The sequence below is a fragment of the Cucurbita maxima genome, unplaced genomic scaffold, assembly GCF_002738345.1.
Source record: "Cucurbita maxima cultivar Rimu unplaced genomic scaffold, Cmax_1.0 Cma_Scf00007, whole genome shotgun sequence".
NCBI classification, from domain to species: Eukaryota; Viridiplantae; Streptophyta; class Magnoliopsida; order Cucurbitales; family Cucurbitaceae; genus Cucurbita; species Cucurbita maxima.
This window is the reverse complement of record NW_019272023.1, coordinates 5,339,960-5,366,339: the sequence shown is the minus strand read 5'-3', so window position 1 is coordinate 5,366,339 and position 26,380 is coordinate 5,339,960. Positions and strand designations below refer to the sequence as shown.

The window sequence follows — 26,380 nt, the reverse complement described above, 5'->3', positions numbered from 1 at the left end:
TATATATATATATATACACACATATATACATACATGTCTCATAGGAAATTTATATCGTGACAAGTAAGGAAGTATTATGTGTCTCGTCTCATTGGGTCATGATTCTTAATGTAAGACCTCATGCATGGTATGTTGCAGAGTATGAATTACTTATTTAATATATTATATATGGACGTATACACCATGATATTAAATACTTTTTGTTGTTGTTGTTGGTTTTCGGTAGTGTGAGTGTAAAGGTCACCGGTTAATAAAAAAAATAACAAATTAATAAATACTCTATCGCCTAAAAAATGGGGGCCTAGGAGGTGTGTAGACCCACTAGTGGGTCCATACTCGCACGCGTGGACCATGTGCAGGAGAATTAAGTATGCATCCAAATTGCTTGTTTAAGATAGCCGCGGTAGGAAAATAGACTGTTATGTTAGGTCTCATTCATAAAATTGTACGTGTTTGCATTTAACCTCGATAGGGGAGTTGTTTACTGAGTCTTTCCTAAAATACTTAAGTCATATGCTATTTTATTTTTTCAGGGGATGTATGGCTGATGGTGACATGGCAACTAGGACTAGGAGACCGTGGCACATGCTTAGGATAGTTTCATATTTTGAATTAGTAGACTATAGGTTAGTATAGGTTCATTGTATTTATGATATGAATCAAGAGACATCCATCATATAATATACTAAGATGTAAATAAAATATTGTTGAAATGATCAAAAGATATTTCAATTCATGCCAATTGAAGAAAAAATTAAGTTTCATGTTATAAATTTTTGGTAGATTACCCCTTAGAGTAATTTAGAGTTACTGTATTTCATTAATATATTTTAAGACTTTTTATTTACTCTATATTACAAATATAATGGTTAATGATGACCATTAAGTATGAATGTTACCACTCTTAAAAGATATTTAATAGCTCTATTTTGAGGCTGTATAAAGCCATGTACTTTTGTATTTGTAGGGAGGCTGGGAAAATATAGTAAAAGAAGCATGATTTTCTTTAGTTAATGACTAAGTTTCTTTGCAATTTTATATAGTTTAGGTTGCATGTAGAATCATTCAAGCTCGATATGATTAATTTTTCTTATGGAGTAATTTGAATCTCAATCAAGTGTTCTTGCTTTGAGATATTTGATCAACAAGAATCATTAAAGCTAGACATGATCGATCTTGTTTGTGAAGTGATTCAAATCTCAAACAATGTTCTTGTCTTGAGATATTCGATCAACAAAGTAATCCGAATTTTACTCTCATTGTAGTGATTTCCACATATCAATTTCCATTTAGTAGCATATAAGCATTGGGGAGTATTTTACTTTATGCTATTTTTCTTCTTATTTCAATTTGTATTAGTTTATTTAAAGGCCTCGTATGAGTCATGCAAGACCAATGTTACGTTTTTATTGTAATGTATTAAATGAAGTATTTTTGCATTAAATGTTTATTCTTATATAAGCGACCTTAGGTTAAGTAGAAAATTTAGGATCGTTACCGTAAGCATGTGCTAGCCCATAAACAATATATTTTTAAAGAATATTAATGAAAATTTTTAAATTTAAGAATATTTTTTAAAGTTAGAATATTATTAAAACTTTAATTAGCTCGATTCTCTCTTAAGAGGGATTGAGTACTCGACGACTTCCCCCCGTATTGCACTTCTCCCGCCATTCCCCGAACACCTCAGTCTCTCAATCGTCTGCTACTATTCTACTTTCTTCTGTTCTCTCAATCACTTTTCCATTTATGGACCTGTCTGTGATCGATCTGGCCCCGTATCTTACTGCCTCATCGGAACTCGCCGGCGGCTCTCCGATCGACTTTGGGCCCCAACTCACTGTTCTGTGCAAGGAAGTCAGTCGGACTCTGAAAGAGACCGGCGCACTCCTGGTTAAGGATCCGAGATGCTCTGCCGAAGATAACGATCGATTCATTGATATGATGGAAAGCTTCTTTGAGAAGCCAACTGAGTTCAAGCGTCTGCACGCGAGGCCTAATTTACATTACCAGGTAAATTTGCAATTGTATTTGCGTATGAGATGTAGTTTGATCACTGGGAAAATGTAGGTCGGTAGGAAGCTAGATTTTCCGTTCTTCTTGGAAAGTGTGGGTGATTTTTGTTTCTGTTTTGGATTCTTTAAAAGGATTTGAGACGAGTTTTATAAATTTTCTGCGGATTAGAAAATATGAATTCATTAATTGGTGTAGAGTACTTCTTTTCAGTGTCAATCTCCCGCAACTTTGTTATTTTTCGAAGTGAAAAAAGATCGATCGATGCTTCACCACCCACAATAATTGAATTCACACTGAAGAGTTGAATAAAAGAACCTAATACTCGAAAAAAAGAGATAAGAGAAGAAAAGAGGAAAGTGGGAAATAAAGTAAAGGTGAACAAGAAAGAATAGAGAACAACTTCTCGAATATGTCCTTGCTTGATGTCATCAGTTTTGAACAATTCCAGATGTTGAAAGTTAACTATGTGATGAAAATTAATGCTGTCAGAAGGAAAACAAGCTTCTTAAATGAAGAAATGGATCTTTAGGTCCTTTCGTGACTGAGCTGAAGTATCAATTTGGTTCTGATTCTAAACTTTCAAATGGAGACGCCAGGTTGGGGTGACGCCAGAAGGTGTGGAAGTCCCAAAAAGCCTGGTCGATGAAGAAATGCAGGAAAAGATAAGAGCAATGCCCAAGGAATTCCAACCATTGATTCCCAGGGGGCCGGATCCCAAGTGGCGATACATGTGGAGAGTGGGTCCTCGCCCTTCAAACACCCGATTTAAGGTATTTTCATCTCTTTTACCCTCTTGTTTCTCGTTAGTTGTGCATTTCCCATTGGATTTTCTATTCCCGTTGTGCAGGAACTCAATGCTGAGCCGGTTATCCCTGAGGGTTTTCCTGAATGGAAGGATACCATGGATTCTTGGGGTTTCAAAATGATATCAGCCACAGAGGTAAGTAATTGGATGAGGTTTCTCCAATTTACTAGAATGCTTTTGTGCATATTATTTAAAACCTTCTTATCTCAGGCTGTTGCTGAGATGGCAGCAATTGGGTTTGGCTTGCCCAAGGATGCATTCACTTCTTTGATGAAGCAGGTATGGTCTTTTTTGAGTATGGCACGTTCTATCAGTAATCTGTTGTTATCTTTTAGATCTCCTTCCCGCCGCTATTCTCTTATTATTAAACATTTTATATTTTATATTAGATAAATGGAATCTGTTCACTCTTTAATCATGCTTTTATTTAAGAAAGAGGAGTGTTGTTCTGATTAGAAAGAATGATCCTACAAATACTTTTTTTATCTGATAAAATATAAAAGGAGCATTGTATATGTGGCTACTAGTTATCGTGAGTTTCTCCAATTGCAATGAAGAAGCAAGGGTATTTCTGTAGGTTGCGGCAATTTCTTCTAAAGGAATTTCTTTACAGAGGGTGTTAGACGGTTAGCTCATCCAGTTCTTTGTTACTGAAGGCAAGTTGACACTGGTGCCAAGTATTACTAGATCTGGTTCAATAAAGAATTTAGAGTACTTCTGTAATGACCCCTCGAATCACTAGTCGCCACGTACACTCAAGGGTTAAAAGAGTAGTAATTTTTTTTTTCTTTTGTAAAACGGGAAATACAAGAAATTTAAAATTTAAGTATGTATTCAAGACTGACATAAAAGTAGTTTAAAGGTAATATCCGTGGAGTCAAATCAAAACCGTTTACAAAAAATATATAAACATTTAAAATAATAATAAAATGACAAGAAGGAAAACAACTCAATCTAAAGGCCCCTCTTGCCATCGCACAGCTCCACACGCTCCTACCATCAACCATGGTCTACACTCCATCTAAAAAAAATAGAATAATGTAGAATGAGTATCAAAATACTCAATAAGTAACCTACTTGTAGGCTCTTGTTGGACTTAATCCTATACACGAAAACTTAGGCTATGTGCTCTTATCTATCCCTAGCGATGGTCAAACTGTGGCTTAACATATGTACCAAACTTTGTAGGTCACCATGTAACTAACCTTCAGCATATTTCCTTTAAGGAGTACTCAATCCCTCTTAGGTTCACAACTTAGGGGTTTTTTGTTTTCTCTTGGCTCTAGGTTTCACACATGCCTTGCTCAAAGTGCACCTCGAGTCTTGGCCCAGGGTAGTACTCATAAATCTGGAGGAGCTCTTTTGCTCTATAATGATGATCGTACTCCATGCATGTCTACCTACTGAGCTCTAATTGGTGAGTTCTCTCTAGTGGTGTCGGGCAACATCTACATGTTTTTAAGATTAGTAAACTACTTGTCACGGTCTTTCCAGGTTGGAACAGTAAACTACCGGCTCATGTACCCTCCTTGAGTTAGAACAGAAAAAGTACCTGTCTTAGGAGCAGTAAAACTACATGTTACTTCGCCTTTTCAAGCTGGAACAGTAAACTGCCTGCTCATGTACCCTCCTCGAGTTAGAATAGAAAAAGTACCTATCTTAGGAACAGTAAAACTAAATGTTAATTCACCTTTTCAAGCTAGGACAATAAACTATCTGTCACTATGCCACTCGGGCTGGATCAGTAAAAAAGTCATTGCTCTCTCCACTAGACACCACCGACAGTACTTAAGTAGTATGCTCTCTATGACTCCTGAAACCCTCTATGAGTAACAACTAAATCATGTGTAACAAGTAGATCCTAACCATTGTTGGTTAGTTCACGAATAGGGGTTGCACCTCATCTGTTCCTACAAGGTACCAAGTCAACTCAGGAGGCTATAGAACTCATGACTAGGTACTATGATCGAAATACGCGAAAGAGTAATTCATAGTCTATGAAAATCACAACTAGTACTCTACGGCACAGAGTGATAGGCCAACTCATAACTGGGAAGTAACAAGCTATCCAAGCCCTAAACCATGCATAATAAACGTATAAAGGCATACAACATGCTTATCATGCCCATTAAATGATAATAATCCAACCTCAGCATATTGGAAAACATAAAAATCTATTGATCTATCAGAGTTCACAAATCATGCATGTGAAGCTATATAACTATAAATAGAACTAAGTTGTAAATGGTTCACATTATCTAAGCACAATTATCATAAGACTAGGTCAAATTAGGCTCCTAAACATAATACTCAATTATTGTCCTCAATCCTAAACGACTCCCATAAGTATTTCTTAGAAACTTGCTCCATATGGTTACTTACTTGATTGTAGACTTTTTAAGCTTGTTTCGGGTTTTCAAGAATACTCCAAATTTCTTCAAAATTTCTCGATATGGCCTAAATAAAGTCAAAAGTATAACACTGATGAAAATGGCTTGCTTCAAATTCGTTAAAATAAAGAAAGAATGTAGGTCGAGAAACTAATTGTTGACTATATGGTCATCTTCTTCAACTTACGTGCGTATCATTCTGCTTTCCATCCTTCTTTTTTCTTTTTCTTTTGGATCTTAAAATTCCAGGTGTTACAACTTCCACCATCTAACTTTGTACTTAAGAACGTCTTTACTGTTGAAACACCTGCCTAACCTCCTCCAATATCGGGTCTTTCTTAGGTTTTCTTTTTTTCATATTACCTTACTAGGCAGGAGTTAGACACCTTTTTTATTTCCTTAATGAAAAAATCTTCTTTGTTTCATGAGGATCCTTGGCTACAGACAGTAGGAATATTTTCCTGGATATTTTATTATTTTTCTAGATGTTGGTTATAAATGCTATCATGCATCTTCTTTTTAGTTTGGTTTGGGTGTGCCAGAGAAATGTGTCGGAGGAATAACCTTAATTTGAGGAATATTGGTGTAATCCCATTTCATAAAAAAATTAGCCCATTTTCTGTATCATTTTTCTGTATTAGTTAGCTTTACTTTTCTTTGTTGTTTTCCATTCCCTAGAGAATTCAGTTCGTTTTTTTTTTTTTTTGGTATTATAAATAGACTTACGTGTTTCTCTGATGAATAATATAAGGAGAGTAATATTACAATGGGAACAAGGCTTGTCTTCCTTAGTAATCATACCCACTAATGACTCCATTTCATCTAAAAAGTTCTTTTCTTGAGATCTCAGGGACCTCATCTTCTTGCTCCAACAGGAAGTGACCTTCATCGTTATGGTCAGGAGGGCACTGTCTTTGCTGGGTATCACTATGATCTTAATTTTCTAACAATCCATGGCAGAAGCAGATTCCCTGGTCTATATATTTGGCTTAGAAATGGGCAAAAAGTTGAAGTCAAAGTACCGATTGGATGTCTTCTCATTCAGACTGGAAAGCAGGTAATATAGTCATGGTGAAATATTAGGACCTATTACCGATGTTGTAGTTTACAGGTTTGTGACTCTGTTGATATACTATATACCATTACTAAGACTAATTGTTATAGCAAATGCACAGTTGACTTTCAAAGAAGAAAATTTTTAGTCAAAAGCTTGTTGGTTCTTTCTCAATGGTTAATACTCAATCAGCTAGTGTGTTTAAATTGACATTATGCAGCCTGAATAATCTATCTTTTATCACAGAGTTGGACGGCTTCATTTTTTACGAAGAATAGTAGGACATAACATGATAAAAAGAGAGTATCATGTCATTTACTTGACTGAATTCTGATAAAATCTGAATTATGATTAATCTTCTGATAGAAGTAAGTTGCACTTTTGAGAAGTAAGTTGCTGTTTTTCTTATTACTAAATGTTTTAGAGATGTGCAATTTCCAGCAAAGATATGTACTCTTTAACTCCATTACGCTTGAGCAGATTGAATGGCTGACTGCTGGTGACTGCCTAGCGGGCATGCATGAAGTAGTTGTCACAGAAAGGACAAGGGATGCAATTAAGCTTGCGTCAGAGCAAAATCGCAGTCTCTGGAGAGTCTCTTCAACTGTAAGTGAATCGGGTTTCATTATCATTGTTTCTTTTCTATAGTGAGCAGACTGAACTTAAATTCATACTTATTCTGGAGGATCTAAGTATTTGTTTCATTGGATGTAGTTATTTGCTCATATAGCATCTGATGCTGTCTTGAATCCTCTTGGCCACTTTGCTGAATCCCCACATGCCCACAAGTATCCACCTATGTTGGCAGGAGAATATGTCGAGAAAGAGCTTTCAGTGATTAATTTGAAAGGACAAAAAGGAGAGCCTTTATAATCAAACTTCGTATCATTGTTCTACCACAGATGCCAATAGCCAACCGTTACAGATTGACCGAAAGGAACCAAGAGAAATAAACTTCAGCTAAACATTTTTACAGTGCTCTGTACATTGGTCTAATTTTTATGGATCCTCCATTAATTCAAGCGTATTTTATATTTAAACACCCCCTCCCTCGCTAAGCATGTTTGAAATCAAGAACATTCTTCATTGATAATGTGCGATAACAAAAAGCTCGTAATGCCAGTATAGTTGGAATACTCCATTGTTTCATGAGCTTTACATTTACAGCCAAATTGATTCTTCAGCTCTGAAACCATTAGCAGTGTTTCACTTGGTGCATATTTAAACTGTGTACTTCGCTAGTAGAATAATTTTATTTCTTCCATTCATTTGTAACTGTCATAAAGTTGGCAGATTTGATTATTATGTAGGATCACAGTGGATGTAAAGATCACCAGCATCCTTCCCAATCCTTGCAGGCTTAGAGGAGGCACAAGTGATTGATGTTTTATAACAATTTTAAGTGCACATAAATCATCACTTTTGTATGTTGGGGAATAGAAACAGATCACTAGCAGAGGAGACATAAGCTGACAATTGTCATTGTTAGAAATCACGAAATCACAGCTCTCCATAATAGTATGATATTTTCTATTTTGAGCATAAACTCTCATGATTTTGCTTTTAGTTTTTTCAGAAGGCCTCATACCAATGAACATGTATTCCTTACTTATAAATCCATGATCAACCCTTTAATTAGTCGATGAAGGACTCTTCTCCTAACAATCCTCAACAACAATGGACGCGCGTAATCCTGGGTTAGGATGGAGGTGCATAATGGTACGAACCACAATCTCGTATAAATCTAATGCCTTATATCCATTATTTTTCGTAGTACAAAGTTGGAGGATTGGAGAATCATTTTATTATTGTGTGATTAAAATGAGGTTTCTAGGTATGAAATGTGTGTCAGTTTGGATGCTTTTATTGACGACGACAAGTTTGGCTGAACAAAGCGAAGGGGAAACTTGTAGTTTCACCTTCTTTTCTTCTCTTATTAGGCTATAATGCCTTGCAGGTCATCGGTTGCTCCATACCGCCCCATGCCGCGGACCGTGGCCTGTGGCATCATGCTTGTGTGTGCTTGTCAATGGCCCTCATTTGGTAAGCAATTTGAGCTTTGTTATATGCTTTCAAGTTCATCGAATCCACACTGCATATTCATTTACAATTGTGAAATTCATCCAGATAATTAAAATTTTAAAAATGGAGATTTTAAATTTAGAATTTTAAAATGGAAAATTACATTTTAAAAAATAAAAGCTTCCATAAATATTAACATTTTGATAAACGTGTACAACACAATATAGGATATCAAACATGTTAAAAAAAAATGAGTTAATAATAATTGAAATTGAACATAATATTTAGTCAAAATTATTTATTCATTCATTTATTACAATTAGTTTAATGATTTAAAAAACATTATCAAACATATATTCGGACAACCTTTTAGATTGACGATGTTTTTAATTGTGCAGGGGAAATCATGAAATAAAATGGACTGGGAGAATAATTCATACACATTTTCCATTTTATTATTATTATTATTATTTGGATTCTTCATCCATATACTCCTTATTTTCATTATGCATCCAAAGCATATACTTTAGACTTCTTTATATCTTTACTGGATATAAAATTAGAGTTTAGGGTATCCATCCGTACTCAGTAACTTGAAGTTTAAGTACTATTAGTATCGGAAATAAGGATATTCTAGGTCCCAAATGAAATGAAGGAAAAAGATGGAATTAAAAGGCACTAACAAAAAATTTTAAAGAGTGTGGTAAAAGAAATATATTGAAATCAAATGATAAATGTCTCGTACTAAATGAGATATTATCATCCACTTGTTTATTTATGATTTTTTACTCCTGATAATTTCAATATTAAAGATCTCCAAAAATACAAACTTTTCAAATGACAAAATAATTCTACTAGTTATCTCTCGAGATTCATCTCTCACACTTTGCACTAATTGTAACAGAGTTCTTCATCAAAGAAATAAAAATAAAATAAAATTAGTAGATGTTTACAAATAACCTGAAACTTTATAAGTTAAACTTTGTCTGTTAGTTGAAGGGAATATATATAATAAAATATTAACAAAGTCTAATACTAAATTCAACCCTTTAAAATATAAAAATATATGGATTAATATTTTATAGAGTTCCCTTCTAATAAGGTTTTTTTTATTATTGAATTGACCAAGTCATTATTGGAGACTATGGTTATGATTTGGAATATGAAACTAAATTTCCAATATAAATTTAAGTGGATTTTCCTCAATTTTATTATAAGCCATTTAATTTCTATAGTTTGGAATATTTTTATTATGTCTTTTGAATTTTTTTTTTTTTGAATAATTGGTATATACACGTCATCTATATGTTAAATGAAATCTAGCCCTCTATTCCCCCTTCCTATTTGTTATCAAACGGTCCGTGATTTTTTGGATTATTTTATCAGTCAATTTTTTTAAAATGGTAGATTTATTCCTTAAAAAAAAAAAAAAAACATATACAATTTTTGTCATGTACTAATATCTATTAACGTGTGAATATGTCACTATGAGAAAGAAAAAAAAATGAAATTTGTTGATAGATGTGTTGAATTTTGAAGACCATAAATTGAGGTTAATGAGTTAAGTAGGGATGTTCAAATGACTCGAGAATTAGACCAATTTAGACTACTCAATCTAATCCAAACTATAAAGATTTCAGTTAGATTTTTCGGTTTTGGTTGAATTAAGCTTTTAAAAAATTAAACATTCGGGTTGTTCGAGAGTGGCATTTTTTTTGTTGGATCAACACGACCAACTAAAAAAAAAGTTAGAAGATCCAACCATCCAATAGAAATAATTTGTGTATTATCCACGAAACTATATTTGAATTAAAAATAATAGAGAAAATATTTATTAATAATTTAAAAAACTTTTAATTTATCATCATAAATTTTGAAGTTGATTTAATTAAAATTCTAAACGAGGAGTTATATTAATAAGAGTATAAAATCACACTTTATTTTATATATTCTCAAAAAAATTTAATGAAAATATTATTTTGATTATTAATGAATAAATTTTAAACATTTTAAAAACTTTACCATTTTTCTTCCAAAATTAATAGGAGACGTATTCATGATTTTAAGTTAAAAAATTATTATTATTATTTTGGACAAAATATATAGTTTAAAGAATATATTTTTTATTAATTTAATCTTAATTTTAAAACTTTGAACGTGTAGGCTAATTAATATTTTAATTCTAAAATTAATATATTATATATTTTTTTAATATAAGACTTGGTTGCAAGCAAGAAGTTGAAGGACCTGCGTGAGGCGAAAATGGCGGATTCAACCTCTTACCTTCTCTACATTGCTCTCTTCTTCCTCTTCATCATTCTCCTTCAATATCTCCTTCACAGACCTTCCAATGGCCGCACGCCGCCGAGTCCGCCAGCGCTGCCGCTAATCGGCCACCTCCACCACTTCTCACCGTCCGTTTGCAAATCGTTCCACAATCTCGCCGCTAGGTACGGCGATCTTCTCTTCCTCCGACTCGGAAGCGTCCGATGCGTCGTCGTTTCATCGGCGTCGTACGCTGCCGAGATCTACAAGACACAGGATGTTACTTTCTCGTCGCGGCCGAAATTCGCATTCGGCGACGAACTGCCGTACGCGAAGGCCGGATTCTTCGCTGCGGAGTACGGCGATTACTGGAGATTCATGAAGAAACTGACGATGACAGAGCTTTTGTCGCAAAGGCAAGTTGAGAGATCACGCGCCGTACGGAGAGAAGAAATGTTGAAATTCTTGAAGAAATTGGCGGACTGCGGCGAGAAGAACGAGGCCGTGGATTTGGGGGCGGAGCTCGTCAAACTCACCAACAATAGCACTTGCAGGTATAAATTATTTATATATATAATTTAATCCAGAAATATATATTCAATTTGTGAAAATTTAATCATCTAATCACGAAAATAGCAAAAAATTAAAATTAAAATAATTATATATATATTGAAGTTCGGTTAATTTTATTTTATTTAGATTTTATTATTTGTCTATTTAAAAAGGAATATGATGGTATTTTTTATGAGTGAAAATATGGAAATTGAAAAAAAAAATAAAGAAATTAAGATAATGTTAAATTTAGTATAAAAAAAAGTTTAAAAATGAAAAAATGAAATAAATAAAGAATTGAGTTGAAAATTTGAATGGATTATATTGTAAAATATGATGAATGATTGGTACATAACACCAACCAAATTAAATATTTTTCTTCAATTGTTAAATAAAATAAAATTAGAGTAATAAATAAATAAATAAAATACATAAGATGGAATCAACTAGTAAATAATTTTAAAGATTTTTATTTGACAAATCTTTATGATAGGATTTGAAACATGTCGAAAAATAAAAAATATATATTTGTGACAACTCAATTCTGAAAATTTTACCAATAAAATAAAAACATAAATTAGAGGAATTAGCAACCAAATACAAAAATTACTTAAAATTTAAAATAAAAAAATTAATTATTTAGACTTGAATAAAACTATTTTTAATTTATTTTAAAATTATATTGATTATATCAATAACTGTATGAATAGGTTGGTGATGAGTACAAGGTGTTCGGGAGACGATAGTGATGAAGCAGAAAAGATAAGAGTTTTAGTAAAAGAAACGTTCGAAATGGCTACAAAAGTAGCGTTTGGAGATGTATTTGGATGGCCGTTAGAGCGGTTGGCGTTTTGGATGTTTGGGAAACATGCGAAAGATGTGACAATGAGGTATGATGAAATATTGGAGAAGATATTAAGGCAACATGAAGAGAGAGCAAAGGAAGAGGGTTTGGATAGGGAAGATAGGGATTTAATGGACATTTTGTTGAAGGTTTATCAAGATCATAACGCCGAGTTCAAGATCACAAGAACCAATATCAAGGCTTTCTTTCTTGTAAGTCTTTTTAATTACAACTTTTGCCATTTTTAAATTTTTTTTATCCAATGACCATTGAAAATGACTGAAAAAAGTAGTATCCGGAAAGATCATGAGATTTTAAGTAGATTGGTATAAGAGTCATGCCCTTAACTTGGTCATGCCAATAAAATCCTTAAATGAACCTCCAAGGTGTAGTCTAAATGACTCCAGTGTCGAACAAATTGTGTATTTTGTTTAAGGAATTTGAACAATATCATTCCATTGTAGAGATTTATATATCTGTGGGTTAAATTGAGATGGGTTAAATTATTTATTTATTTTTATTTTATTTTTTATATTAAAAAAAAATGGTCCTCAGATATTTATTTATTTATTTTTATACAACTTCATAAATTATTAAAATAATTAAAATAATTGTTGGGAATAAATAATTTAAAAAATTATAAATATATATATAATTGTAAAAAATGTATATTTTAAAATTTCTGAAATTGGTTGTGCAGGATCTATTTTTGGGCGGCACTGGAACATCAACGGAGGTATCACAGTGGACAATGGCGGAGCTTCTAAACCATCCCGAAGTATTCAACAAACTCAGGAACGAAATAAACGCCGTGGTCGGAACCACCAGACTGGTCGGAGAAGACGACGTCCCAAATCTTCCTTACTTACAAGCCGTCGTGAAAGAGGCTCTCCGCCTCTACCCCGCCGTCCCAATAGCGATGCGAGCGAGCCGTGAAGACTGCACAATCGACGGCTTCCATGTCCCCAAGGACACAATGGTGGCAGTCAACCTGTTCCACATAATGCGGGACCCAAAAATCTGGGAAAATCCGAACGAATTCGAGCCGGAAAGGTTCACCGGCGAAGTGCGGTACGAGATTAAGGGGCAGCAGGGTTCAGGGTTCGTCCCGTTCGGTGGGGGCAGACGGGGTTGCCCTGGCTCGACCCTTGCGTTCAGTTTCATTAGCACGGTGACTGCAGCCATGGTTCAGTGCTTTGATTGGAAGATCATTGGTGGAAGTAAAGTGGATATGGAAATTGGAGCCGCCTTCACTTTGCCCATGGCCAATCCTCTCCTTTGTGTCCCTCTCCTTCGCTTCAAAGCTCGAGATTTGAACCTCTAATATCAAGAAAACATATTATTATTTATACATCGATATTGGTAAGTTCGAACCTCCTCTTAGTTTTACTCAAGTTCCATGACTACAATGGGTTCCCTTAACCAAACCATTGTCTATGAGTAGCCGGCTCATTCCTCGTATAGTTTTAAAATTTGGTTACTTCAATTGTTTTCCTTTTCTATATAATTTACTTACATATTGTAATATTTGTTGAGTCTCGTGGTTGAAGTGTTGCATTTACAAGTTAGTAATTCCTGCTCTCTTAAAAGACAATCATTTACGAAACCTTATATATATAATACAAAATGGATCTTGTTCTATTGTTGATTAGAGATTTCTCTATGAAAAAAATCTTTTTTTGGTTGGTTGGTTGGGTTGACTCGAACCACCTATAATAGAATTCCTAACTCAACCCTCTATTTTTAAATTGGGTTATTTTTTAAAAAAATATATATTAATTTTTTTTATAAATATAATACATATACAGTAATAAATAAAAAATATTCTTAATTTTTATAATAATATCACGTTGACAGGAATTTTTTCAATTTTTCAAAAATTTACTTAAAAAAATAAAAACTAACCTAACTCAACCAATGGTTGTGGTTGGGTTAACTAGGTTAGAGTGATATAAATATTCTTAATATTAATATATATATATATATATAATTTATTTATTTATTTCTGTATTTTTGTTCTTCAATCAAACCATGGCTGAAATCCAGTCCTTAATCCTCCTCTCCACCCTCTTTTTCCTCTCCGTTTACTTACTCCGATCAATTCTATCCAGAACCGCCGCCAAATCCACCGCCCTCCGCCTTCCTCCTAGTCCTCCGTCGCTGCCGCTTATCGGCCACCTCCACCTCCTCTCTCCGGCGCTTTACAGCTCCTTCCGCCTTCTCTCCGATCGGTACGGCCCGATCCTCTACCTCCGCCTCGGTGCCTCCCGCTGCCTCGTCGTCTCATCGGCGCCGATCGCCGCCGAAATCTTCAAGACGCACGACGTCCTTTTCGCCTCCCGTCCGACTCTGGCCTTCGCAGATAAACTGTACTACGGAAAATTAGGGTTTGTTTTGGCACCGTACGGCGATTACTGGAGGTTCATGAAAAAGGTCTGCGTGACGGAGCTTCTCAGCCCCCGGCAACTGGAGCGGTCGCAGAACGTCCGCCGGGAAGAAATCCGGCGGTTTCTGTCGAGAATCGCTGGCCATTCCCGGCTGAAGGAGACTGTTGATATCGGCGCAGAGCTTATGAGATTAACCAACAATACGACTTGCAGGTAACAGGGGATGGAATACTGATGTACGGAAGTTCGTTAGGGGGGCAGTTTTGGTAATAATATATATATATATATATTAAATTCGTATATATTTATTTGGTCGAAAAGTTTTTCAAATGTCTCTAAAAAAAATTAAAATAATTTGTGTATTCAAATATATTTTTTAAAATTAACTTACTAAATATTAAATATAAAATTAAAAATTTATGCCTCATAAATCACAATAATTTCTCTTATAAATGTCTAATAAATCTTGAATTTCAATTAGAATTTTAACCTATTAACTGATCTTTAAATTTTAGCTTATAATTTTTTTAAAAAATTATTAAATACAAAATTAAGTCCACTATATATATTTATAATATTTTATTGTTTTTTCTTATAGAAATAGCATTTTTTTTTTAAAAAAAATTGAAATTAAGTTATTTTTAAATTTTGGTTGAATTTGATTAAATTTAGGAATTGCATTAGAAAAATAGTTTTGTGTGTATTTAAAAAAAAAATTAAGAGTATTTTCCAAATACAATTTTCCTCGCAACTAAATAGTCCGAAGGCGTCGTTGAATTTAAAATTAATTAATTAATCGATCTTTGGTATGATAGGTTAATCTTAATTTTTTTCGCCTTTTGAATTAAATATTTTCATAATAATACTACTAATTTTATTGGGGGTCTCAATTTCAATTAATAGACGTCAACACTAACTGAAATTGATGTTTTTTCGATCTCTAATCATATATGTAAAATATAAGAACTAAAATGTTATAAATTTTGTAGGATGTTAATGAACACAACATGCTCGGAAGAAAAGAACGAGGCCGAAAGAATCCGATATTTAGTGAAGGAAGCAATGGAGGTAATAACAAAGATATGCTTTGGAGATGTATTGGGGCCATTGAAGAACTTGGGTTTCTTGGTCTATGGGAAGAGGGCTCTTGATGTTGGCAGAAGTTGTGATGAACTAATGGAGAAGATCTTGAAGGAACATGAACTGAAAGGCAAGATGGAGAGTAATGAACATAAGGATTTTATGGATATTCTCTTGGATATTCAACAAGAGCAGCATGCTGCTGCTATTAACCTCACAAGAACCCATATCAAAGCATTCATTTGGGTAAGCCATTATTATGTCTCTTCTTTCTAGTTTGGTCGAGAACGTAATGTTCTAACTGTTGAGGATGGTTGGGAGGGAGTTCTGCATTGGTTAATTTAAGAAATTATCATGAGTTTATAAGTAAGGAATGCATCTCCATTGATATGAGACATTTTGAGAAAGCTCAAAACAAAGCCATGAAAGCTTATGCTCAAGGTGGTGTAAGATTGTGGAGATCTGTGATTCCAAACATGGTATCAAAGTCATGCCCTTAACTTAGTCATGTCAATAGAATCCTCAAGTGTCGAACATAAAAGTTGCGAGTCTCGAAAGTGTAGTCAAAAGTGACTTGAGTGTCGTACAAAGGGTGTACTTTGTTCGAGGACTCCAAAGAAGGAGTCGAGCCTTGAGTAAGAGGAGGCTATTCAAGGTCTCCATGCGTGACTCAAGTGTCGAACAAAGGGTGTACTTTGTTCGAGGACTCCAGAGAAGGAGTCGAACCTTGAGTAATGGAGGCTATTCGAGGGCTCCATAGGTCTCAGGGGAAAGCCCAAAGTCATGAGAGCTTATGCTCAAGGTGGATAATACTATACCACTGTGGAGATCTATGATTCCAAACATGGTATCAGAGTCATGCCCTTAACTTAGTCAGGTTAATGGAATCCTCAAATGTCAAACAAAGAAGTTGTGAGTCACGAAGGTGTAGTCAAAAGTGACTCAAGTGTCAAACAAATGATGTATTTTGTTCGAGGACTCCTAAAAAAGAGTCGAGCCTTGAGTAATGGGAGGTTGTTCGAGGGCTCCATAGGTCTCAGGGAAAGCCCAAAACACAGCCATGAGAGCTCATGCTCAATGTGGACAATATCATACCATACCATTGTGAAGGGTCGTGATTGATAGATCGGGTAGGAGTTCATTTACGGTTATTCAAGACAGCTAGTCGTTCTTGATTATTAAGTTTGTGTTTATTTATACTGGGTTGATTCAGGATCTCTTCGTTGCTGGCACTGATACTTCATCAGTAGCCATGCAATGGGCAATGGCTGAACTAATCAGCCATCCTGAAGTGCTGAAAAGGGTTAGAAAGGAGATAGAATCAGTGGTTGGAGAATCGGGAAGACTTGTAGAAGAAGAAGACATTCCTAAACTCCCTTATTTGCAAGCTGTTGTGAAGGAAACTTTGAGGCTCTACCCATCAGGACCAGTCACAATAAGAGAATGTCGTCAAAGTTGCAAAATCGGAGGCTACGACGTGCCACAAAAAACAAGTGTCGCGGTCAATCTCTTTGCTATTATGAGAGACCCTCAAGTGTGGAGCGAACCTAACGAGTTTCGTCCTGAGAGGTTCTTAGCTTCATCGTCAAAACAAGAACGAATCGAGACCAATACGGGGCAAAGTTTTGACTTCATCCCGTTCGGGGGTGGAAGGAGAGCGTGCCCTGGCGCGACATTGGCGTTAAGCATGATAAACACAACGATGGCGGCCCTTGTTCAGTGTTTTGATTGGAAGGTGGTTGGAGAAGGAGGTGGGGAAGAGGAAGCTAAGGTTGATATGCAACCCGGACAAGGCTTGACTTTAGGAATGGCCAAGCCTCTCTTGCTTGTTCCTACGCTACTTTTTGATCCATTTGGTGCTTCAATTTAACAATGCATGATCAGTGGCTTGATTGTCAGCTTCTTCAATAAGGTCTCATTTCAAGTTTACAATAATAACAGTGTGTTACGATTATATGGACAATGAGTGTATAAAAGAAAAAACTTCGTGATTTAATCTATACTTGCTGATATGAACAAAGACATCAATCATGTACTATAAACTTCAAGAAAGATGCGAAGAAAATGTTGTTCAAATTATCACAAGATGTTGCAATGCTATGTAGTTTAGGTTGCATGTTTAGAATTATTCAAGATCAATCTTGCTTGTAAAATTATGATCAACAAGGTATCCATTTTTAAACTTTCCCTTTGAGTGATTTTTTTATCATTAGGGCTAAGTTTTTTTGCAGTTCTACGTAGCTTAGATTGCATGTTTAGAATCGTTCAAGTTAGACATGATCGATCTTGCTTGTAGAGTGATTCAAATCTCAAACAAGTGTTCTTGCCTTCTGATATTCGATCAACAAGTAACCCGAATCTTACTTCCCTTATAGTGATTTCTTATCACTTGCACTCCTAACTAATAGGGTTCGATAACATAGAATTAAAATCTATCCAATGCTCCAACTTTTTGTTTTACACAAATAGCATATTTTTCAGAACTCATTTCCCTTATGTAGAGAGAGAAGAGAGACAGAGAGAGATGAAAAAGAAAAACTCAGTTACTTTAGTATACCCTTACTGAGATTCATTAATCTCCCATGTTTATGTTGAAGGTGACATATATGAAGCTTTTTGCTCAACCAAAATGAATATTATGTAGGTAACAAAAAGCTTGAAGCAGAGGAACTATTTACCTTTAGCCTCCTGAAAGACCAAAGTTACAGATTAGATAGAGATCAGATCAATCACTTGCTTCCCCCTTTTTCTTCTTCTGCTCTGTTGAGGGCTGTAAAAAAGCAGCAATTCAAGTGAAAATATTGTGAGAAACATAATTCATGTCAACTCCTGCAACAGGTAGCAGAGGTTGCAGGCTGAGGCTCTTGTCCAGGGACAACAATTTTGACTCCTTCGAGGAGTGATGCGCTTCCGTCGGTATCAGTATCCTCATTTGCAATCAGTGTCTTCCTGCTAACAACTCGGTAAATTTCTGTCAGTATGGTATTGAATGCTGCCTCTACGTTAGTTGCCTCCAGAGCTGATGTTTCCATGAAAAACAGGCTCTCCATTTGAGCAAACTCTTTAGCATCTTCTGTGGGCACAAGACGAAGAGAATCTAGATCAGACTTGTTCCCTATAAGCATGATAACGATGTTCTTGTCTGCATGCCCACGCAGTTCATCTAACCACCTAGTTATATGATCGAACGACTGACGCTTTGTCATGTCGTAGACCAGCATTGCCCCCACCGCACCTCTGTAGTATGCACTTGTCACTGCACGATACCTGAAAACCATCACTAATAAGAGAAAACGAAGGAAAACGAAGCATGCTCATGGTATATGTGAGATCTCACATCGGTTGGGAAGGAGAACAAAGCATTCTTTATAAGGGTATAGAAACCTCTCCCTAGCAGACGCGTTTTAAAAACCTTGAGAGAAAGTCTGGAAGAAAAAGCCCAAAAATGACCGTATCTGATATATGTGTTCCAAAATAATATCACGGCTTGATTGCTCTTAGCATCTATTCATACTAAAAAAATACTCCTTATGAACTCTGAAATGTGTTTTCGTTTACACTTTCCGAAGTCGAGAGGTTAATGTCAACCATCAGCACTCAAGTTATGTTAACAGGAAATCTGCCAAACTATAATCACATCACCATACCAGGACCCAGTGACAATTCTCTAATTCAATTCATAATATACTGATTGGTTCTAACATCCCTAAGTCAAATATTGACAATATGAACCCCCACCCGAGGGATTGAACATGATGATAAAGCAACTTGTGCTTAACTAAGTGATAATAAATTTATAAGGTCCTTAAGACCATTTTAGCCCCTGTCCCTGCTCACAAGATGGTTGTAACAGCTCAAGCCCACCACTAACAGATATTGTCCTATTTAGGCTTCCCCTTTTGAGCTTCTTCTCAAAATTTTTAAAACGTGTCTACTAGGGAGAGGTTTCTAACCCTTATAAAGAATTCTCCGTTCGCCTCTCCAACCAATGTGGGATCTCACAATGGTAGACTCAAAGCTATGCGATAGTACGGTTATAAAGGAGGATTTCTTTATGAGAATGAAGGTGAATCTGAATTGGATGCAGATTGTGTTACATGTCGAGTGCATAGTGTTTATGATTCAGTGACAATATATATATATATATAAATATATATATATATTATGTAAAACCCCATTGTTCCAAGTAGCAGGGGAGGTGAAAATGGAAAAGTAAACTGAAGCAGCAAGAGATGAAACAAAAAGTTACAAACATACTGTTTCCAAAGTTCAGAAAACAAGACATAATCAATTCTGCTTATTACACAGAACATAAGAAAAGGTTATGCAAAATGTCATATCAGAAGATTAAAAGAAAAATGATTAGTACAGTTTCTACATTCAGGAAATTCTTCACAAGTTGATGTAAAATTACATACATAGATGAACCGTCAACATGAACATACTGAAAACCAACAATAAGAAAAACCTTCATAAAACATTAAGGAAAACTACAATTAGGTGCATTTTGTTCAAGATTTACAATGAACTAACACATCGTTGAGGTAAATTTTTCATGCTAACATCAATCTTAAGCATTGAAATTCTGGAAAACCTAGTTCAATGCATAGCAAAATTCTAATCCAGCATTGTGGAGAAAAACAAAAATAAAATTCCTAAGAAACATGGCGGATTTTTACCTCTCCTGTCCAGCAGTATCCCATATCTGCGCCTTGATAGCTTTCTTGTCAATGACGAGCGTCTTTGTCTGAAACTCAACCCCAATTGTAGCCTTCGAATCCAAACTGAACATATTCCTAGAAAAACGAGAAAGAAGTTGCGACTTCCCCACCGCAGAATCCCCAATCAACACGACCTTGAATACATAATCGATCTTCTGATTGAAATTCGATTGCAGATTAGACATCGCTCTTACGGGAATAAGAAATCAATCTAATCCAATCGAACAAAAAAAGAAGAACAAATCGGAAAAGGGGGAAAATGGAACACCAAGCGATCGATTCGATCGCTTGATGCGATTACAAGAGAAACGGGGGAATGATTCTGTTTGGGGAGAAGGAAAATTGGGGGGAAAAAAGGGTTTAGCGATGATTTGAAAGGAAATGGGGAGAATCGAAGGTATTTTGACATGGACGAAAACAGAAAGAAAAAAAGAAATTAACGGTTCTTCTTCTTCGTTTCATTGTTCGTTTGGAATGGTCAACGTCAACATCTCCCAAACTTCCACGTATGACCAAAATGTCCAACTCTTAACTTAGTATTTAAAGTTTTTTTTTCTTTTAAAATATTTTATTAAATTTCTAATTATAATTTATTTATAATAGTAAGTACCGTTAAAAAAAAATAGGTGGTTAAATTTATTCTCTCTGTACTTTTGAGTTTGCTATCTAAATTTTAATAGATAATGATTTAAAATTCATTTTAAAATCGTCTCGCTAAAGTTTATAACAAATTAAGTTTGAGATCAATATAACATAAAGTAGAAGGTTCGAATGTCGAACTTTTTAACTCAGGTATACTCATGCTGATGCATAGCCGTAACAGTTTGTAAATAATCTTTTTTTATAAGAACTAAATTTTTACAAATTTGCCATCTAATTGTTACCTATTATCACTACCTTTAGTTATTAATTTTTATTAGATATGAAGTGAGAAAAAATGATAATGAATCAAAAAACTCGATGATGCCACAAAATTAGATCAACCCGATGCAGCATATATGAATTATATTGAGTTATAAACTTATTTACATTGAGTGCGTTCAAATAAATGAAAATCTTATCACATAGGTTCATGAGCTTTTTTATAACTAGATTGAATTCACCATTATAATTAATTTTAAATAAAATTATTTTATTTATTTATACTCTTTTTTAAATGTTTAAAAAAGTTACATTTTAAAATATATATTTTAATTGATTTTGTAAGTTAAAATTTTATTAAAAATCAAAATTTGAGTCTATGAAATGTTGCAACTAACTCTAACTTGTACAGTGTAATTACCACCTCTCAGCAGGGCTATTTTGGTCAGAGAACCACCTGAAATCAAACCAAACTGCCACCGTCCCACTATCACCTCCTCGCTCCTTCTCCTACATAACAATGGCTGCCATGGCAGATCTACAATCACTTCTCTTATACATACAGAAGAAAAAACCTCAACATTGCCTTCATACAGAGAGAAAACATATATGAGAATGTTACTTGTTGTCTTCTTCCTCTTCGCCGCCGTCGAAGCTTGCTCGCCTTCGAGCCAGGCGGCCCTGCTCGCATTCAAGGCGGCGCTGAACGAGCCGTATTTAGGAATCTTCAGTTCATGGACTGGAAATTCCTGCTGCGGTGGCTGGTATGGAGTCAGCTGTGATCCTGAAACTCTCGAGGTCACTGAAATTAGCCTCCGCGGCGAGTCTGAGGATCCGATCTTCCAGAAGGCCGGCCGAACCGGGTACATGACCGGCTCGATTTCGCCTGAGATTTGTAAACTCGATAGGCTCATGATCCTCATCATTTCCGATTGGAAAGGAATCTCCGGCGAGATTCCGAAGTGCTTGACGAAACTCGGCCAACTCCGAGTTCTCGACCTCGTCGGAAACAAAATCAGCGGCGAAATTCCTTCGGATTTCGGAAACCTAAATCGCCTCACCGTGCTTAACCTCGCAGATAATGCGATTTCCGGTACTATACCTAAATCGATCGTGAATATCGGCGGTCTGATGCATCTCGATCTCAGGAACAATCAAATTTCCGGCGAAGTTCCATCCGATTTCGGGAAATTAGAGATGCTGAGTCGAGCGCTTCTTAGCAGCAACCAACTCGGAGGATCGATTCCGGCTTCGGTTACGAAAATGAACCGCCTCGCAGATTTGGATTTGTCGATGAACGGTATCTCCGGCATGATTCCGGAGAATATCGGGAACATGCCGGTTTTGTCGACTCTGAATCTGGACAGCAACAGAATCTCAGGGCAAATACCTCCAACTCTGATCAGCAATGGCGGGCTAGGGATTCTGAATTTGAGCAGAAACGCTCTGGACGGGCAGATTCCGGACGTTTTCTGCTCGGGTTCATACTTTATGGCGCTCGATTTGTCGTTCAACGCCCTTAAAGGTCCGATACCAAATTCATTGTCGTCAGCTGAATACGTCGGGCATTTGAATCTGAGTCATAACCATCTTTGCGGGTCCATACCCATCGGGTCGCCCTTCAATCACCTTGAAGCGTCGTCGTTTACCAACAATGACTGCCTCTGTGGGAACCCATTAAGTGCCTGTTGACGAAAACAAATCCGGGTAAGAGAAAACGAGCTATGGTCAACCCGACCCGAAATAATGTTTATAAGACTGATAAATAAGAATGCTTTTTTTTTTATTATTGTTTTTTGGTTTAATGCAATCTGAATCTTATTAATAATTAAATATAGTGACTTCTTTTTTTGGTTCTTGGATTGTCGATCCTCTCATGATTATCTCCTTAGCTTTGTTTATTTTTTTTAGTTGTCTCATGATTTGGAATAGTCTTTGACCAAGTTAGCGTGATTGAACCATTCTTTAATGTTTGTAATTGGTGGTGATGTGTTGTGACTCATAAATGTTTGATATTTAAAATGTATGAGATTTTAATTATATTTTAAATAAGTAAATTTTTTAAAAATAATTAAACAAACAGTCAACTCAACCCATTTGAGTTTGTGGACATATAGATGGTTCAGGTCACTAACCCAATCAATCCAAAATAATGCAATATACCCCTCATAATTTTGATGGACCTATATGAATTTGAGTTTCATCGAGTTTTCAATGAGCTAAGATCCTTTCTTAATTTATTTTCAATGAGTTCGAGCCTAAATTAGAGTTAAGTGACATAATTTGATTAGACTAGTTAACATTTTTTAATGGACCAATGCTTACACAAATGACCTTGAGTATGAAACAATACAATCGTAGATATTTGGTTCATATCAAACTTAAGTCATTATGGTCGTAGATTATAAGTATTATTTAACATTCTAATGGATTTGTATTTTATACGTATATATTTTTTATTATATAAATATTGTCACATTTAATAAATAAGTGTTTATTAATTAAAAAAAAAACAGTTTTTAGTTTTCCATTTTGATTTTCATAATTAAATTTATTGGAATCACATGATCGGGCCGGAAGAGAAAATTGGGCCGGAGTCCAACTGTCTATTGTTTGGAGGGGTACCTTTCCCGCCATCGACCATTTCTCTCAACGAGCAAATTTAGGGCACATTCTTTCCACTCCTCACCACTTCCATTGAAAGTAAGCTCCAATTCATTCCCCTTCTTCACACAAATTTCGGTTTTATTCGTTGTTCTTTTGCACAGTGTAGCTTCCAGTTCTTCATTATTGATTTCCAGATGCATGATGCCCTAACTACGTCGAGATTATTTGAATCGACCAGCAGATGGAATTTTTTTTTTTTCGCTCGTTGTAATTTGTTTAATTTCTCGGATATTTCAGGTTTCTGGTGCCTTTAATTTTTACTGAGGAGTTGCGAAAACACTATCGTGATGGTAAATTTCTGAATGATTTGTTCAATTAGGATATTGATGCTGGTTGATTACGAAGTATAATGTGGTATTCGTATCGTTTGTTTTATCAGTCTGGAAGAAAAGAAACTGTTCTGGATTTGGCTAAGTTTGTAGACAAGGGCGTCCAAGTGAAGCTTACCGGTGGTCGACAAGGTTGTTTCTATTAATTATGGTTAATAGTATTACTGCCATTTGGATACAATTCATTGCTTTCTGATTAGCAAGATTTTTATTCAACTGTTCGTGTGTTGCGTTGAAGAGGACCGAGGCACATAATTGAATGTTCGATGTCTTTTTTTCTTTTTAATTTGTTGTTTTTAAATTTAAGAAAAGTGCCTTATGAGCCTTATTTTCCATTGACAGTTACTGGAACGCTAAAAGGATATGATCAATTGCTGAACCTTGTGCTGGATGAAACTATAGAGTTTTTAAGAGGTAACCAATTAACTGGATACTGGCAGAATAGATGAGAGTTGTGGAATTTTATAAACGTATAGACTGAAAGCTCGATGGAAATTGATTAGCAGCATTCATATAACTTTTCTTATTTATTTTCACTTTCCTGCTATTTTAAATGTACGGGAAATTTAGAAAAAAAAAATCATTTGATATTGGATGAAGAGGCACAAATTAAGTATTTAATTTAGAAGTAACATAAGCAAACAAACAATATTTCTATAAGAATAGACAAAGATTTTTGTTCTGCCGATTTAACGGATTAAGATATGGCAGTGTAGTAAAGGCCTTTCATATTGAAACGTTATTTTGTTTTACATGTTTTCTCTAAGCATATTTGCAATTGATACGTTTTTTTTTCCTATCTTTCAATAGAAAAATGGATGTCATTGGCATTATGGACTATATGAATAGTTATTTTATTTTATTTTTATTTTTATTTTGAATATTGGATATATTTAAATTTATAGTAGGCTGTTGCATAAATTTGTAGCCTCAATTTGCATTATTATCTTGTAAATCTTTGCATACATTTTGGATTTTATTCGTGTACCCATACACTATTATAAGATTTGTTTGACTAAAAGTTGCAAATACGTGCAAATCTATAACAATCTCTACCATAATATATAAAACCACCATTTTTTCTTTCTATTGTTACTTGTAACTAGATGATTAATCTATTCATAGGCATAAATAAAATTCTGAATTAGTATGTATGTGTGTGCAATGCATATAATATTAAGTAATCACATTCATTCAAAAGGCATGGAAAAAAGAGGAAAGATGAGCAATATCATCTCCCCGGTCCAGGCCTTGGGGTGGGTGCTGGTGCCCTCGGGAATAGGAGAGCAAAGCTTCAACTCCCGGTTATATTAAAAACAAAAACCTCTATATTATTTATCATCAGCCGGGGTACAAAAGCCTCCCACCCAGCATTTCCTACCAAAATCACCGCAACTATTTAGCTTATGTACACCCACAGCTATGACTAACAACCTCACTCCCAGCCCCAAGTATGACTCCCACCAACTGACATTGTTCCTTCTCCCCTTACACACTGCACCTTGACTAATGAAAGCCTAGAAAAATATACAAATTAGAGGCAAAACCTAGAAGCTCTCAGAACTTATCTAAGCTCCACATCTTGTGTTCGTAATTTTTTTTAGAGAAAAAAAAAAGGTAATATTTTTGTCTCTACTTCCAAAGCTCCCACAAAAAAGCTTTGAGGAGTTTGAACCACAACATCCTATTTGGACGTATGCTCACAAAGACTATGTTCGGCAACCAAACAAAAGAACACATCAAAACAGAAAAATAACTATATTGCAATATCAATGAAGAAATTACAATATCAAATCGCTTTTTTTAAGAGGGTTATCTCTCTCCGAAGTCCCACAATGAACAATCCTCACCAAAAATGATCTTATAGTGTCCCTAACTCCCCATATTTATAACCAAGTTACCCCCTAACTAATTACCACTATGTCCTTACTTCTAATATTCCCAATATGTTCCTTACTAGTACTATCACAGACCCTTGCAACAAGGCCTGATTATATGTGTGGAAGCGCCATTGAAAGCCGGAAACTTCCAGTAGCTTATGCCAACAAGGACAGACTAGGCAGGTCGTGCTATTAATCCTCAAAATTTTCTTTGTTAAGAAGTTTCCACTTAGGAGCCTATACTTTATAAGGGCACTTCTGATGAATTCTGTCCCGTGGTGTTGATATTTCATATTCCGTAGCACCAAGGTTCAAGAACAAACTAGACCTTCTTTGCAGCCAAAGCTTTCCAAATAGCCTCGGAGAGCCATTTCTCCAACATTCTAGGACGTGTAAAGAAGTATTATAATGGTACTATAAAGTTCATTTATGAATTAGTAAATGAGTTCATGGACTCATCTGGGTTTGCACCTCCTCTTTTTTTTTTTTTTTTTTTTTTTTTTCATC

General features: G+C 35.2%; 6 protein-coding genes across 6 annotated transcripts in view; 5 read left to right on the top strand and 1 right to left on the bottom strand.

Annotated features, from left to right (window-relative positions):
* The first annotated feature begins 1,642 nt into the window (after window positions 1-1,642).
* On the top strand, window positions 1,643-7,446 carry LOC111481897. The gene is made up of 7 exons (XM_023127496.1): window positions 1,643-2,013; window positions 2,613-2,786; window positions 2,864-2,956; window positions 3,032-3,100; window positions 6,062-6,268; window positions 6,746-6,871; window positions 6,980-7,446. The coding sequence occupies exons 1-7, from the start codon at window positions 1,750-1,752 to the stop codon at window positions 7,136-7,138; spliced, it is 1,092 nt and encodes a 363-aa protein (XP_022983264.1). The 5' UTR covers window positions 1,643-1,749; the 3' UTR covers window positions 7,139-7,446.
* Window positions 7,447-10,516: 3,070 nt separating this feature from the next.
* On the top strand, window positions 10,517-13,542 carry LOC111481896 (cytochrome P450 705A5-like). The gene is made up of 3 exons (XM_023127494.1): window positions 10,517-11,106; window positions 11,815-12,160; window positions 12,649-13,542. Exons 1-3 carry the CDS (start codon window positions 10,550-10,552, stop codon window positions 13,270-13,272), a joined length of 1,527 nt encoding a protein of 508 aa, XP_022983262.1. The 5' UTR covers window positions 10,517-10,549; the 3' UTR covers window positions 13,273-13,542.
* A 435-nt stretch (window positions 13,543-13,977) lies between these two features.
* Window positions 13,978-17,367, top strand: LOC111481895 (cytochrome P450 705A22-like). Its single transcript, XM_023127493.1, has 3 exons — window positions 13,978-14,548; window positions 15,325-15,661; window positions 16,629-17,367. The coding sequence occupies exons 1-3, from the start codon at window positions 13,980-13,982 to the stop codon at window positions 17,283-17,285; spliced, it is 1,563 nt and encodes a 520-aa protein (XP_022983261.1). The 5' UTR covers window positions 13,978-13,979; the 3' UTR covers window positions 17,286-17,367.
* Window positions 17,368-17,940: 573 nt separating this feature from the next.
* On the bottom strand, window positions 17,941-20,626 carry LOC111482421 (ras-related protein RGP1-like). The gene is made up of 2 exons (XM_023128186.1): window positions 20,095-20,626; window positions 17,941-18,682 (listed from the first exon to the last, which is right to left on the bottom strand). The coding sequence occupies exons 1-2, from the start codon at window positions 20,319-20,321 to the stop codon at window positions 18,238-18,240; spliced, it is 672 nt and encodes a 223-aa protein (XP_022983954.1). The 5' UTR covers window positions 20,322-20,626; the 3' UTR covers window positions 17,941-18,237.
* Window positions 20,627-21,416: 790 nt separating this feature from the next.
* On the top strand, window positions 21,417-22,712 carry LOC111481962 (DNA damage-repair/toleration protein DRT100-like). The gene has a single exon (XM_023127586.1). It carries the CDS (start codon window positions 21,607-21,609, stop codon window positions 22,687-22,689), a length of 1,083 nt encoding a protein of 360 aa, XP_022983354.1. The 5' UTR covers window positions 21,417-21,606; the 3' UTR covers window positions 22,690-22,712.
* An 869-nt stretch (window positions 22,713-23,581) lies between these two features.
* LOC111482381 (sm-like protein LSM7) overlaps window positions 23,582-26,380 on the top strand; it is a 4,691-nt gene continuing 1,892 nt past the window's right edge. The window contains exons 1-4 of the mRNA XM_023128128.1: window positions 23,582-23,700; window positions 23,902-23,954; window positions 24,044-24,125; window positions 24,336-24,407. Coding sequence (XP_022983896.1) covers window positions 23,952-23,954; window positions 24,044-24,125; window positions 24,336-24,407 — 157 coding nt within the window. The 5' untranslated portion in view covers window positions 23,582-23,700; window positions 23,902-23,951. The remainder of the gene's footprint in view (window positions 23,701-23,901; window positions 23,955-24,043; window positions 24,126-24,335; window positions 24,408-26,380) is intronic.

Coding starts and splice junctions, on each gene's coding strand:
- LOC111481895 (XM_023127493.1), top strand. CDS start 13,980: ATGGCTGAAATCCAGTCCTTAATCCTCCTCTCCACCCTCTTTTTCCTC. Junction 14,549..15,324: donor ACCAACAATACGACTTGCAG/GTAACAGGGGAT, acceptor TAAATTTTGTAG/GATGTTAATGAACACAACAT. Junction 15,662..16,628: donor ATATCAAAGCATTCATTTGG/GTAAGCCATTAT, acceptor GGGTTGATTCAG/GATCTCTTCGTTGCTGGCAC.
- LOC111481962 (XM_023127586.1), top strand. CDS start 21,607: ATGAGAATGTTACTTGTTGTCTTCTTCCTCTTCGCCGCCGTCGAAGCT.
- LOC111481896 (XM_023127494.1), top strand. CDS start 10,550: ATGGCGGATTCAACCTCTTACCTTCTCTACATTGCTCTCTTCTTCCTC. Junction 11,107..11,814: donor ACCAACAATAGCACTTGCAG/GTATAAATTATT, acceptor CTGTATGAATAG/GTTGGTGATGAGTACAAGGT. Junction 12,161..12,648: donor ATATCAAGGCTTTCTTTCTT/GTAAGTCTTTTT, acceptor TTGGTTGTGCAG/GATCTATTTTTGGGCGGCAC.
- LOC111482421 (XM_023128186.1), bottom strand. CDS start 20,321: ATGTCTAATCTGCAATCGAATTTCAATCAGAAGATCGATTATGTATTC. Junction 18,683..20,094: donor GATACTGCTGGACAGGAGAG/GTAAAAATCCGC, acceptor GATGGTTTTCAG/GTATCGTGCAGTGACAAGTG.
- LOC111481897 (XM_023127496.1), top strand. CDS start 1,750: ATGGACCTGTCTGTGATCGATCTGGCCCCGTATCTTACTGCCTCATCG. Junction 2,957..3,031: donor AAATGATATCAGCCACAGAG/GTAAGTAATTGG, acceptor TTCTTATCTCAG/GCTGTTGCTGAGATGGCAGC. Junction 6,269..6,745: donor TCATTCAGACTGGAAAGCAG/GTAATATAGTCA, acceptor ACGCTTGAGCAG/ATTGAATGGCTGACTGCTGG.